The 14,114-nt window shown below is 42.9% G+C and overlaps 1 protein-coding gene across 2 annotated transcripts in view; it reads left to right on the top strand.

Annotated features, from left to right (window-relative positions):
- The window catches only part of MEGF11 (multiple EGF like domains 11), a 253,885-nt gene that overhangs the window by 172,289 nt on the left and 67,482 nt on the right, over positions 1–14,114 (top strand). For both annotated transcript variants that reach the window (XM_021552638.2, XM_077785950.1), the window contains exons 10-11: positions 432–644; positions 7,089–7,263. In XM_021552638.2, coding sequence (XP_021408313.1) covers positions 432–644; positions 7,089–7,263 — 388 coding nt within the window. The remainder of the gene's footprint in view (positions 1–431; positions 645–7,088; positions 7,264–14,114) is intronic.

Raw genomic sequence — 14,114 nt, 5'->3', positions numbered from 1 at the left:
CTTTTAACCCTCCTCATCACTGAGAGGGCCATGTGCTTTCAAGGGAGGTGCACAGTGATAAAGAAAAGTCAAGCAAGTGAGGGGTTTTATAATAAAATCTTTTATTGCCTATCAGTTTCTTACGATTGATGAACACAGTTGTCAAGGTCCAGGAAAGAAGAATGCATCTTGTGAACGAAGGTAATATGAACTAATGCAAATTTGGCAGGATATAATCGGGCAAGGATGAATGCAGTTTCCCCCAGCAGCAATTTGCATGCCCAAGATACCCCATCACTCCGGTGATACCATCAGTTAGTGTGTTACTTCCATAAAGGAGCAATAATTGCTCTGCTTGGTATTTAACTCATGAACAAAGAGGTTCCTGTGTAAAAGCAATGTCCTGCAGAGACTGTGGATGTGACTGGAGGCCATGTCCCGTGCCATGGCAGGTGCCAGGAGGAGTGTCCCATCGGCACCTACGGCTTCCAGTGCGCGCAGACCTGCGCCTGCCAGAACGGCGCCAAGTGCTACCACGTCAACGGGGCCTGCATCTGTGACCCCGGCTTCAAAGGCATCCACTGCCAGGAAAGGATGTGTCCTGAAGGCTTCTATGGCCTCAAATGCAACAAGAGATGCCCCTGCAATATTACCAACACCCTCAGGTATGTACATCGTGTCATATTCTAGTGCAGGAACTGGTCCAATAAAAGCATTGGGGAAAAATTCGATTAACTCCAGTTACTGTCCTTTTCTCTGTAGTTTTAAGTGCAAACACAGAGATTTTTTTCTGGTTTGCAAAATTTTGATTTAAATGACCTCGGGTTTGGAACCATAAGACTCAGTCCAGTCAGATACAAAGCATGTATCTGTTAACAGTTCTGGTAACACCTGAAACAGCCTGACATACAGCTTTAATCTGTAAACCCTCTAGGCATAAGAACCACCAGGTGATGCTCATATGTGTGGATAATAACCCACTGAAGTTTCAAAAACAGATATATATTTACTCAAATCCAACACTTGCCCTCTTTTTTATGACATGGGTTTGCTTGTTAGATCTATAGACAGCAAGGGGACTTTCAACATGAAACCTAATTTGCTTCAGCTGATGTCTCGTGGCAAATTACCTTGTTGGAAACACTTGGGGCAGATGTATAAATAGACTGAAATCAATATCCCTGAGTCAGTCTGTGGAACTATAGTGTGGTTGACATTGTCAAAATAGACTCCTCACGCGAGCCCATTTTTGCTCTTCATTCTCTTTGTGTATGTGGAAAATATTCAGGAAAATAAATATCAGGGAATTAGACCTACAATGGAATGAGCCTCACTTAAAAGGTCAGAGTTTGATGTTTTATTCCCTTTTTTGCTTTTTTAAAGATCTGATTCTGGAGGTTCTCTTTACTATGAGACAGAGCCACAAACAGACTTGAGCACTTTGAATTTACTTTTCCATTGCAGGCTTGAATAAGTTTTGCAAACCTTGAAAAGAAGGAAGAATTTAAGACTCTTTCCTATTATCCTCTTTGTTACCTTAAGCAGCTCTTTGCCTTGCTTACTGACTGCTGGAATTGCTGTTTGGAGAATCCTCACTCCCTGACTTGCAGTAAAGGGAGCCTGGACATCCAAACCCTCAGCCTGAGCTGTCTGATGTTCTGGAGCCACATTTCCTCACCTGCACAGTGCTGAGCCCCTCAGCTCCCACTGGATTCCCTCCTTTTCCTGCCCATTGCTGTTCTGAGGAAGAGCCAGTTTTGGGTTGTGTAGGCTTCAGGGGGAAGTGGAGATAATTGATGCCCAGGCAAAAATGCCCTTGATAGACATTCTTCAGTTTGGAACCAGACAGGTGGGGACCTGGCTGTCCTGCTGATTCTGACAAACCCACCTTGCCATCTTGCTGCTGCTAAAATAGAAACATACTCAATTATGTATGCAAGAAATGGCACCTTGTTTGTGTGCACACACAGACACACACACAAACACTTCAGGCAAGTCTCTCTGGGCACTTGAGATAGACCCTATTTGTCTCAGTTCTGGAAATAAACAGTTGATTTTCCTTGTGAATTCAGCTGTGAGTGGTGAGGCTTTGCTTAACTGAAAGTCGGAGCTCACAATGGATTATTTAAAACTTGTAATTGTGGTGATACAACTCCTGTGCAGCAAGAGAGCTCCAGCACAATTGGGTTTGACAGCCAGGATCCAAAGGGTTTGAGACTCCCAGGGAGCTCTGTACAAGAGTCTTCCTTCGCTTCTGATTATGTTGTGTATCATGAAATCACTGCAAAAATACCATCCCTGAGGCATGAGCTGCACATTAACACAAAAGGTTAGTTCTGTGTTGGGGGATGCCTCAGGAATTACTGCAGAGTGAGCTGAGGGATGAATTCCTACATGTCTCATCACTGCAGCACCTGTGGTAAATCCAAGCTGAATTGCTCCTCTGTGTAAACTGTTCTTCAGGTGTACAGGAGGGTGAGAAGATGCTCATGGGCAGCAGCTGACTTGTGTCTTCACCCCTCCTGAGCCTGCAGAAACCTGTTTGTTCCCATAAAGGTAGAAATAGAGGGGAAGGAAGGACTGCAGGCCACAGGCAAGGCTGAGCTTGGCTGCAGTTTCTCGGCTACGTGCTCAATTCATTAAGAGATTTTTAGGTGAGGTAAGACTGTGGGTTGGAGGGTGGAAGAATTCACCCTGTGTTACTCAGAACTACCTGGGAGGTGCTCTGTGAGTTTGCCAGAGGATCTTTCCTGAAAGAACAAACTCGCACCTTCCAGCTGTGAGAAAAGAAGAGGTCTCAGAGAGGTTTGAGAGAGCTCAGAAAGGGGGAGGATTGAATCCTCTCCCAGCTCTTTTTCGGGCATGTGGTCATTCCTACACACCCTCCTGTGCCTGCTTGCTGTCTGATGGAAACATTTCATTCCTTCTCTCCCAACACTGCTCCGTCAGCATCCCTTGCAGCATCCTCTGCTGAGATGGAATCTCTGGTTACTTAATAAATGAGTCTGGTCACTCTGTTGATAAAATCTCTCTTTTTCCTACATCTTATCACTGCTGTTATGGAACAAAGAGATACCAGCAAGCTGTAGGTCAGTAAATGTTCTTTCATTCATCCATGGAATTTCAGCTCCACTTTTCCAAAGGCACTCCATATTCTGAACAAATCTTTGTACTGATTGTTTAACCAGTCCCATACAGTGCACTTCTCTGCCCACCCACCTCTTCCCATTCCTCCCTGAGTGCTTGTACTGAAACTGGGCTCTTCCAAAGTGATTTATTTATTCACAGCCATCTATTTTCCCCAGGAGCAGTTTAAGGTCTTGGCTACTTGTGATCCCCAAGTGTAGAGGGTAATTAATAAACACTTGTAGAAGGTGAAGGAAACTCCTGTCCCTGGATTTGTCTCATTTGATCTGGTTATTGGAGAGTTGACTGGAATGGAAAGTTCTGAGGGCTTTGAGGAGTAGCTGAGGAGGAACAGTAGGAAATACACAATCAGCTTTTCCATTTTCATAGATCTATCTATTTTAATGTCTGAAGAGATCAGAGTGATCATCTAGTCTAACCTCCAGCATGGTAATGACTGAAGGACGCCATCCAATAATTTCTGCATCAAAGCACACTGAAAGACACTTTGTACAGGACTTTGAACAACCCCACAATTAGGTGATTTAGAATGTGGTTAGACTTGGACTGTCCTTCCACTGGAAAGGATACACCTGTAAAAAACTCCCCTCTGCAAAAAGTCCATGTTAAGACAGCCTACAATAGCTGGAAGGGGCAGGGAGGGAAATGAGCAGCTGGAGTAGCCCTGGGCACCCACCCTTCCTGAGCACTGCTGTGGAGCCAGCCTGGGGAGCCGTGTGCCCCAGGTCAGAGATGTGAGAAGGAAGAAAGCCACTGGTTCAAAGGCAAATTGAATGGGCAGATCTCCAGAGGCTCCAGTTGCTGCCTCAACACTGGCAAGATGGGCAGGACCAAACCCCATGGAGCTTCCATGGAGTTCTGTCTTGATCTGAGTCAATCGTGCTGGACAAGGATGAAGGAGCAGCCCTGAGCCTCACTGTGGCCACTGCTTTAAAACAAGAGGCTTTTTAGTGAGGGAAACTGGATGTAGTGTGGACACCATAAAACAGAAAATACTGTAAAATTAGGATTAGGCTGCTGATAACGAAAATGAGAGGACTAGTGCTGCTGTATAAAGAGAAAAACAGAAAATTCACTGGGAAGATGTTGCTTTGGCTGAAAGATGTGTGAATAACAAATTCAGAATTTGGAACAGACTGTGCTATTTAAAACACATTTAATTTGCCTTGAGAAATTTACCTGCTTTCCTCAGACTTCCTCAAAATTAGATGCTTAAAAAATTTAAAGGTCAAAAATGCCCTTACGCTTTTCAGTTCAGCTAATAAAAATTTTTAAAATAAATCTTCTATTGATGTAAATGTGGCTGAAAAGCCACGGATTGCACAGTAGATTTCAAAGTGCAGCAGGAGCCCTGGAACCCTTTCCTTGTCAGCCCTGATGTGTGTGTGGCCAGCTCTGATCCACCTCTGCTTGGCCTGGAGCCACAGGAACACTTGGCTGCCTGTGTTCACTCCTGGTTTCTACTCTGCTTCTTCCTGCAATGCAGGAAAGTTGAAGAAATAAAAGTTAAGATTTGATGCAAACTACAAAGGATAACACTGCCAAACTCTTTGAAGAGTGTGAGGTTCCCTCGCTGCTCCCAGCAAGGCTTAGAAAACAGATGTTGGTGGGTTTGCCTTTGGGATCCTTTTGGAACCCTCCCATTCTCTCACCCATCCTTCAGCCATCCTTCTGCAGAGGAATTGTGTTCATTAATTTCAGTTTATTGGGGGCTGGAGAAATGCCTCACAGGCACTGTGACCCCTGCTGGCAAAGTGTTACATGGCCTGGGAAGGTACACCCAAAACAGGAGAGGAGGAATTATACAGATACTTATAAAAATTTCTAGCTGTATTTCCATCTCCTATTCAAGCTTTGTTCTGCCTCAAACATTTCAGCTTCAGTCCAAAATAGCATTTAATTAACTGGGCAGTCTGGATACATGGATGTTTGGATGGGTGATAGATGAATTTCCTGGCTCTGTTCTGTATCTAGGTACATAATTTGACCAGAATGTGGTTGTACAAATGCCAGCAGAAGAGAAACCTTCCTAAGAAACACACACATACACTATTTCTACATCATGAGCTGCAATATATTTAGCATGTAACTCTGCTCACTTTAATTAGTGGAATAGTTCATACAAACCAGAGAGAAAAAAATAATTAATAGAAAAATGTTGTACTATTTATTGTACTATTTATCGATATCAACTGCAGATCTTGAAAGCGTTTCCAAAGGGAGAATGGCATTGCTTTAGAAATGGGAATAATGAAGGCAGAAGAGTCAGTTATGTGGCCAAGATTCCCTGGCAGGATTGGGAAGAGAACAGCTGCCTTGTGCAGTTTGGGAAAGCATCTCCATCTCAGTCCTCCTGAAGTTAACGCTGCATCAGGCACCTGCACTGTCAAACAAGTGCTTTGGAGTTGGGAGAAAAACAAAACCCTGATCTGCTCAGGCTGATGCCAAAATGATCCTTCCTTCAATGGGAAGTTCATGTGGCTGGAGGGACCCAAACATCTGCACTGGATTTTTCTGGCTCACAGTCCCATGAAATGTGGGCAAGGCTTTCATGGGTCAAAATATGCCCTCAGACTTCTACTGGCCTTTGTTTTGGAGTCCAAGTTCCCTGTCTCCAGTAGATTCTTCTGGAAAAGCCTGTTTGGTTTGGATTCTTGTTTTAGTGCACATCAGGATGAGGTTTAGCCCTTAATGCATAGCTTGTATCCCATGCAAAAAAGCTGTCCATGCTGATGAGGGAGCCAACCTCAGATTAAAAACTCTGAGTGTGTGTAGTATCTTCTGCTGAATTGTCATAGTCTGATTCAAACTGTCCTAGTCATATATTACCTTTGAAATATTTAATTTACCCACCAGATGCAGTTCTCATGGAAGCACATGATACATGTAGTAGTAGTGGAAAGAGAGCAACACGAAATTCATTTTAAAATCCTTCTTTAATGTTGAGCTTTCTGCTCCTATTAGGTAATGATTAATAGACAGAGGGGGAAACATGAGCTTTTGTTATTTTCATCTGAATGTTAAGAGGTGTTTTGTGAAAACCATCATTTCAGGGACTACTTTGTCATGGATGGTAGTTTGTTATGCTGATGAATTGTTTTAATTAGTCAGTAAAACACTATTTATGATGAAACATTTGACACTTAAAAAATTTGATCTTTTTTAGTTGCAACACTATATGACCAACCTCTCCTAACAGAAATTGCCTGAAACATAGTTGGAAATTACATTTTATGATGTTACCTTGAAAATTAACATATACAGTATTAATTTTATAGGTTTAAAAAAACCCATTCAGTCATGTCTACAGTCTTAAACTGGAGGAATCAAGACAATAACAATAAATAACAATAAATAACTGTAAAGAAAAAGAAATTGTTTCTGGTATACAAAAAACCAGGAGACAGGCCCAGAAAGAGATCCCACCTTGCAGAAGTCTATTCTTCTTGCTCTAAGAGTAAAGAAAACAGGATTTCTGGGAATAGAATAGAATAGAATAGAATAGAATAGAATAGAATAGAATAGAATAGAAATGCTGTGCTCTTGAACTCAGGTTCATCTTCACAGCTTTCTTGATTCCTCCACCCACTGGAACTTGTTCTATCCCTGCACATCTTTAGCTGTCTGCATTACAGCCAAATAGTGCAGCACATACTTGTCTACAGCTTGTAAGGATTAATGGTGTGGGTGATGCCAGTAATCCAAGTCCCACTGATTTGAGAATGGAAGAGCATAAACTTCAAGGTGTAAACTAACCAGTGCTGTGGCAGTTCCCAGATGTTTGGAAATGCTGGGCTATTTAGCACCAGATTCTCTATTCATGCCCCAAATTATACAGCTGCTCATATCCACCACCCTAAAGAGTTTCCAGGCTTATCCTGCTCTGAGTGTGACACGTGAAATGTTCTGGGCTGTGTTTTTCCTTCCTGCCCACATCTCATTAACATCTGTCTCTTCATTAGTTGCCATCCTCTGTCTGGGGAGTGCAGCTGCAAGGCTGGCTGGGCTGGGCTCTACTGCAACGAGACGTGTCCCGTGGGCTACTACGGCGAGGGCTGCCAGGTGCCCTGTCCCTGCCACAACGGGGCCGACTGTGACAGCATCACTGGCAGCTGCATCTGTGCCCCAGGCTTCATGGTGAGTGGGGCTGGGCGTGGGGAGAGCTTTCATCAAGTGGCTGCAAAAATAAAAGAGGGGTTTCATCTGATTTGAAATAATATTTGCACAGAAGCAGCCAAATGTGGGTCATTTTCACCCATTCTGTGCTAAGTCCACATTGCTGTCCTTTGAGCAGTGTCAGTATGTGGCTGTTGGTTTAGTTAACATCTCTGTTCTAACTTTATTGCTGTTATAAAGATAAAGATATGGTTTCCCATAGTATATTTAAGTCAAGACATAACAAAAAAGGTGTCAGATTATTGTCTGCCTGGAAGAGCAGAGAAAGAATTCTCATGGCCATTCAGCATGTTCCTTGTCAGTCACACTGTGATTTTAACAGATGAAGGTATTTTAAAATGTTACAAATGATAGAGCAATTTATGTCTTTTCTGAGCCTGTGTGGCAGGTGTCTTTTACCGAGCATCAGAAAGAGCTTCAGACATTCTGAGGTAAACAAGCATTGCATTTTATAGTTGAGATGTAAAATGGCTGAAGAAACCAACCAAGATGAAAACATCAAAACTTCAGAGTCAACAATTGCCAGGCTGCAGCAGAAGCAGTGGGACATGGATCCAGGTGTCCAGTCCTGCTAAGGCTGGGCAGAATGGAATTCTTGCCAGTAAGTTCCATGGTTATCTGTATATGATGCTCCAGCCCCTCAGGAGCACACTGTGGAGGAGAAGTGCAGGCTGTGTTTAAGAAACAATAATTCCTAAAGGAAAAAAATACTTGAAAGAGAAAATTCCACCAAACTTCACAAAAAGTTGGCTCTCTCTGTCCTTCATTTTACATTATCTGTCCCCGCGGGCCTATCTATGTTTTCTATATTATAACAATTATGAATTATCAGCAGCTGAACCTGAAATTTGGAGCTTCCACTGATTTTCAGGGGTTGTCTCAATGCCAGGTATTAACAGATCTATTTAGGTGTGAGGGGCTGGACTCAAAAGCATCTGGTACTTAGAGAGGGGGATGGAGGGGGGGGGAAAAGAAAAGGTCTTTGAGGTTTGATTCCCAACTCCACAACCAGAAAACAATAATTTATCTTCTCTATACAGTAGTTGATACACAAGTGGAGGAAGGATGAAGGCAGCAGCATGTTAGCAACAATTACAAAATAAAAAGATGCCAAGATCCTCCTTCTTATTAGGAATGCTATCCAAATTTGCAGCACAAAAGCATTTAGGGACCCTTTACTGTACACATTTTAAAAAAGCATACCTTGTCCAATATACATTGCCCAAAGGCAGCATTAGTGGAGGCAAAAAGCCTGGGAAGTTCCTGTTGCATTGCTTCAAAATAATATTTAATCTCATAATAAAGAGCTTTCTTGCATTGACATTTAAACAGCTTGGTTATTGAGGATAGCTCTATAATCACTGAAGCATATTTAGGCATTAGTATCATTGCTCTCACATAATATACTATAATCTCTGGCAATTAGTCCATGAGGGGAAGTAAAGCCTTGAAATTGCTAATTTATTGCCTCTGAAGCATATTTGTCATTCGTGTGCATGCCAGATGAGCTGCAATGGTTCTTTCAAGTGCTGCAGAACACAGGCTGTGCAGAAAAGTTGCTGGGAACCTTCCCCTCCCACCCTGGGGCATTTTCCTGCCAGGATGCTCCTGGAAAAGGTTGTGGGGCCAGAACCAGGCTGGAAGTGCCTTATCCCAGTGACACACTCCAAGCCAGCCGTTCCCTTCAGATATTCCTGCCTGGCTCTTGCTGAGGCAGCAGGGGAGCTTTGCCTGGGGTCGAGCTTTGCCCTTGAACGGGGAGAGTTGGGAGCTCAGGATGTGTCCTCTGGCAGAGCTGGCAGTGCAGTGCTGCTAACGCAGAGCTGGGCACAGCTAATTATTCACAAAAGCCAGAAATGAATCCCTCTTGCTTTTTCAAGTATGAGGCTAAGCCGAGGCAGCCACACGGGCAGGAATTTTGCCACATAATTGGAAAGAATAAAACCAGGAGCAACATCTTACATTTTACAGCAATGTTTGATCTACTCGTGACCCTAGAGCAGAGCAGTCTGGGGGGATTCTCAGGAAGGGGGAAAGGAAATAAAAATGGTGGAAATGGGATATAACTGCTGAATTTATCTGCAAAGGCACAGGGGGTGGACCCACAGGACTTTAGGATTACTGGCTGCCTGGAATATGCAGTGCCCAAGGAAGGACAGTGTTTTCCTGACAAAGCACTCCTCCTGCCCACTCCAGCACAGATGGTGGGTTTTTAACTCACCCTGCCTGTGTCAGGGCAGCTGGGCTGGGTTTCAGGATGAATCATCTGCTCTCGCAGCCAAAACAGGGACATTTTGTTGGGATGCAGAACAAGCCATTAAAAACACAAAGCATCTGGTCACCTTTATTAAATGTATTAAGTGAAAAGGCAGCCATCCCATAGGCTGCCATGTACGTGAGGAGAGCACTTGATTGTTAGAAATTTAAACAGATTCAAGTTGGAAAATAAAAATGTATATGGTAGCTTAAAGAAAATACATTATTTATTAGCTGTGACATTTCCAAAAATTAAAATGCCCAAGCTAAATAGTGGTGAGCTTGCAGTTCAGGATAGAATTTCAAAAGATCTCCTGTCTTATTTTTTCTGTGAATGTTTTGGGTCAGACTGAAGAGCCAGATTTGCATATGTCTGGCTCCCAACCCAAATGACAAAGTTGTAAAACTGTTACTGGGTGTCAGGGTATTTGTGTGAGGTGCTGCTGTGATCCCCCCACAGCATGGAGAGATGGCTCTGTTTACCTCTGTGGGTTCTGAACCACCTTGCAGAACTGGGTGTGGATTTGGCTGAGGGATCCACGACCCAAACCAGGCAGTTCTTGGAGGCAGCATACATGGCAATGAAAACAGGATAATGGTAGAGGAGACACAAGAAAATCCTCCCCAGAATCACAGACCTATTCCCCATTGCTCCACAGGCCTGTTGGGAATGCTTTGCTTCCTGCATCCCACTTGTAAAGGAGGATAAAGGCTGTATCAGTTTAACTCGGATGATTGCAGGGAATCCTCATTACAGGCACACCAAGAGGGCACTTCCCTCCAACTGGGACTTTTAACATATTTGAGGGTTTCCTCTTAGCACTGAAGTGATGAATTGCCAGAATGCTCTTCTGAAAAATGGTTTTGTAAAGCTGTTCTGCTGCCATCTCGCTTGTGACCAGAAGGAACCTGGCAGACACACACAGGGAGTGCACAGATCAGCCCTAAAAAGCACCAGGGGAGAGTCTTGAATGATAGAAATTGGATCCTCACTCCCATGTGGAAATGGCTGCTGCTTGCAATAAATTATCTGGATGCAATTATGGGGATGGTGAGAGGGGTTATACTAACTTGTACCTCCCCCTCCTTCCAAATTCTGCTCCAACATGTTCTCCTGTAAGTCCACTGAACCCAGGTGTGCAGGAGGGACATAAAAGAAAGTGGGACTTGCCATGTCCTCTCTCTCTTCTTTTGTTTTTGGTTCATTGAATTTTATTCCTGTAATTCAATAAACATGGTGGAGAAGGCCAGAGGATATGAATTAAATATGACAGGAGACCACAGGAATCCTGACCTTGTGTCTCACAAGGAAATCTTGAAATCAGCTCCCTGCCCGTACCTATCAGCATTTTAGCTCCTGAAATCATTATAAATGCTATTTAGATACAAGTAACCTCACCTTCTCCCTGGCACAGCTAATTGCAGCTTCCCTGAAAGCAGTGGCTACCTAGAGACCTCATCCTGTGCTATGCCTTTGTTTCTTTATGGATGCTTTGTTTTCTTCTTTTGAAAAATGGGTTTAACTTCAAATGCTTCCATTCTCTGTGTTGTGGCAAGGAGAGATGTAGTTAAAACATTTCTCAGCCCAAGACACTCCGAGAAAACTTTTAACACTTCTCTGTGGAATGTGTGGTCAGCTTTTACTTCAGCGGGCACTTAGGTCTATATTTCACATCCAGATGACAGAACTTATATTACTTTAAAGAGTTCATCTATTTATGCTGCTATTTTTTGAAGACCTGTCTGCTTTTATTGAACCCTGAGTGCTGGCAAGCAGAGCAAGCACTTCATCACCAAAATGAAAGAATCCATTTTGACATTTCTCTATTTCTTCACTATATTGGTAGATCCCACACAAGCCAATCACATGCTGCAAAGTATGGAAACTACAGCAGTGGTGATCTCTTGCTAGAAGAGTTTTCAGTTTTTGGAATGACCCTAGGATTCTCTAAAGCTTTCCAAGATTTATCCCACTACTGTGCATCTATAGCTATTTGCATCTTCTGTTGGCATTGTATCAAAATTGCATTTTAAAAGCACAATTAATGCCTTTCAAATATATCCTTGTAGAGGTGCTAATGTGTATGGATCTCTGGCTGGGCTCAGTGGGAATCCAGGCACTTAAGTACTGAAACACAGGCTTCATTTGGGTCTGTAAGTCCGTAATTTTTTCTGGCATGCCTGAATTTCTCACCATAATGCTTTCTCTACCACAGGGGAACAAATGGTTCCCAGGGTTTACATCAGAGTAAAACTTTACAACCTACCTGCACACTGAGTATAAGTCAGCCCTCGTAGCACACAATGAACAGTAGCTCAAGCACTTAGTAAAAATAAGTATAAATTATAGTGCTGTAAAGCTATTCAAATGCACAGCAAATGCACACCAAATTTTGCAATGGATAATCTCTTGGTCAGTGCAAACACCCACACACAGACTCAGACCAGTCTTAGCCTGCTCTGTGCTTACACACTGAGTAAAATGACCAATTTACTGTTCCATAGAATAAGAAGGACCATGATTATGGTCCTTTAGAGGTCATAAACACTTAAAGATCCAGTCTGTTGAATACTCCAGCCCTAACAGGCTTCCTTCTGGCACATACCATATCTCTCGTTCCCTTAAAAAAGCATAGAGGAGAGAAAAAATTATCTTTATATTAAGAAAGTAGAAGCCTATTTTCCTGTCCTACACCTTTAAAATTCTCTCTGTTGTCTGAAAGGAAAAAACAGAGTAAATAGAAAGAAGCATCTTATCTTCAATTGAATTTTCCCTGAAGGACCCAAGTCCCAGGCAAGTCTGGAGAAATTGGAAGCATCATTGCCTGTAGGTGTTTTCTAAACACACAAGGTACAAATTTATTAGAGTATTCCCTCTCTTCTGCATACTAACTTTCATCTTTATTCTAAATATATCATTCTTCACCACTTCACAAGGAAGCACGAGAAAAAATGGATGAGACTTCTTTGTGTTATAAGCCCGTGGTTCGGTAGTAAAATTATTTTATAAATTTCACAAAATTCTTAATATAAAAAATGAACGTAAGGCTGGAGATAGAGGATCTGGTTTGGGGGCTTTCACTCATTTAAATGATCCATTTTTCTTTGAGATAATTCCAAAAGTACTTCAGTAGAAGCTCATCGCAAAGCAACAGGGCACCTCATCAAAAGGTTTAAAAAGAAAAGACGAGGGGAAAAAATCTTCAATAGAGCCTGTGTCCTTTTATCCTTGATTTACGGAGCATATCAGTTACCCCCCTTTGTTAAGAGCTCTTTTCATTTCTAGGTATAAAATAAATTCAACCATTTTATCAAGATGTTCTTGTTACCAGCCACCAGTATAAATTTTACTTGCTGTGGATGAGGGAGAGGTTTCCTGGCACAGCAGTTGTCCAATTAACTGGAGTATCACAGGCAACAGGAATGGTTTGCAGGGTCTGGTTTCATGAATTACCTGGCTGCAGGGGGAAGATGCATTTTGTCCTCTCTGGTTTCCCATTTGTGTCCATGACCCAGTGTCTCAAACCCACGGAGAAGGGCGAGGAGCAGAGGCAGAGGTGACGAGGAGAGGCACCCTCACTGTGCAGGTGGGTCTGAGCATGGCCTGCAGCTGGCAGGGCATGAATTATTAATTGGAAATAAAAGTAAAACAAGTTGTCTTAGAAGTTGGGGAGCTACAAGAGCCTTGTTTGCCACTGATTTCTGTCCTCAGTCCTCTGGCCTCTCTTGCCCCGCTGCAGTAACGCTGTCAGGTCTCCTTTGATGCTTTACCTGGCCAAGAACACTCAGGTGAGCTCAGGGACCTCAGTTAATCCCCTGACTGCATAACGGTGTTTAAAGTACCATGGGTCACATTCCCTAAAAAAGAAAAGGGTTTTGCCTGAGCAAAAGTTGAATATGAAGTCAAGACATAGAAGAAACTGGTTCCAATTCTCCCAGCCTTTGAACTCTTTAATGGTTATTGGTTTTTTTCCCATTCTTTCACCTCAGTTATCCAAAAGTTCTTAGCAGAGTTAATTTTAAGAAGTTTGGGGATATCCCACTGTAGCCCTGACTAATTCCTCAGCTACCCATGAAGTAAAGAGACATAGACAGGGGAGAGACCAAGCAGGCAGGAGGACTGTCCTGGTGATCCCAGGAACAGCTCAAAAGGGGAAGTCCCTGCTCGGATACAGGGAGCAGTGAGATGCAGCTGAAGAGTCACCAAAGAGATCTGGCAGATTCAGAGTGTTCTGAGCAGGTTTGAGAGGCTCTTTTTGTCAAAGCCAGCAAGAAGGAAATGCAGTCTCTTTGATAACAGATATCAGTATCGGTTTTAGGTCTGGAGGTGATGTGAAAGGCAGAGATATAGGAAATTCAACTAAAGTAACCTTAAAAAATGGAAGATGTAGCTGTGCCCTGGGAAACCACGATGAAAGTAAAAAATTATATTCACCTGGTATCTAAAAAGTGAATAAAGATAAAAATCAGTCAGCCAAAACAACACAACCAGGCCCCCTACACTATGGCTGCATCCCAGATCCCTCTTTCTTGGTTTTGGTCTCTGATGAATGCAC

This window comes from Lonchura striata, chromosome 11, assembly GCF_046129695.1.
Source record: "Lonchura striata isolate bLonStr1 chromosome 11, bLonStr1.mat, whole genome shotgun sequence".
NCBI lineage: Eukaryota > Metazoa > Chordata > Aves > Passeriformes > Estrildidae > Lonchura > Lonchura striata.
Note: the sequence above shows the minus strand (reverse complement) of the source record. Positions and strands in the feature narration are given on the sequence as shown.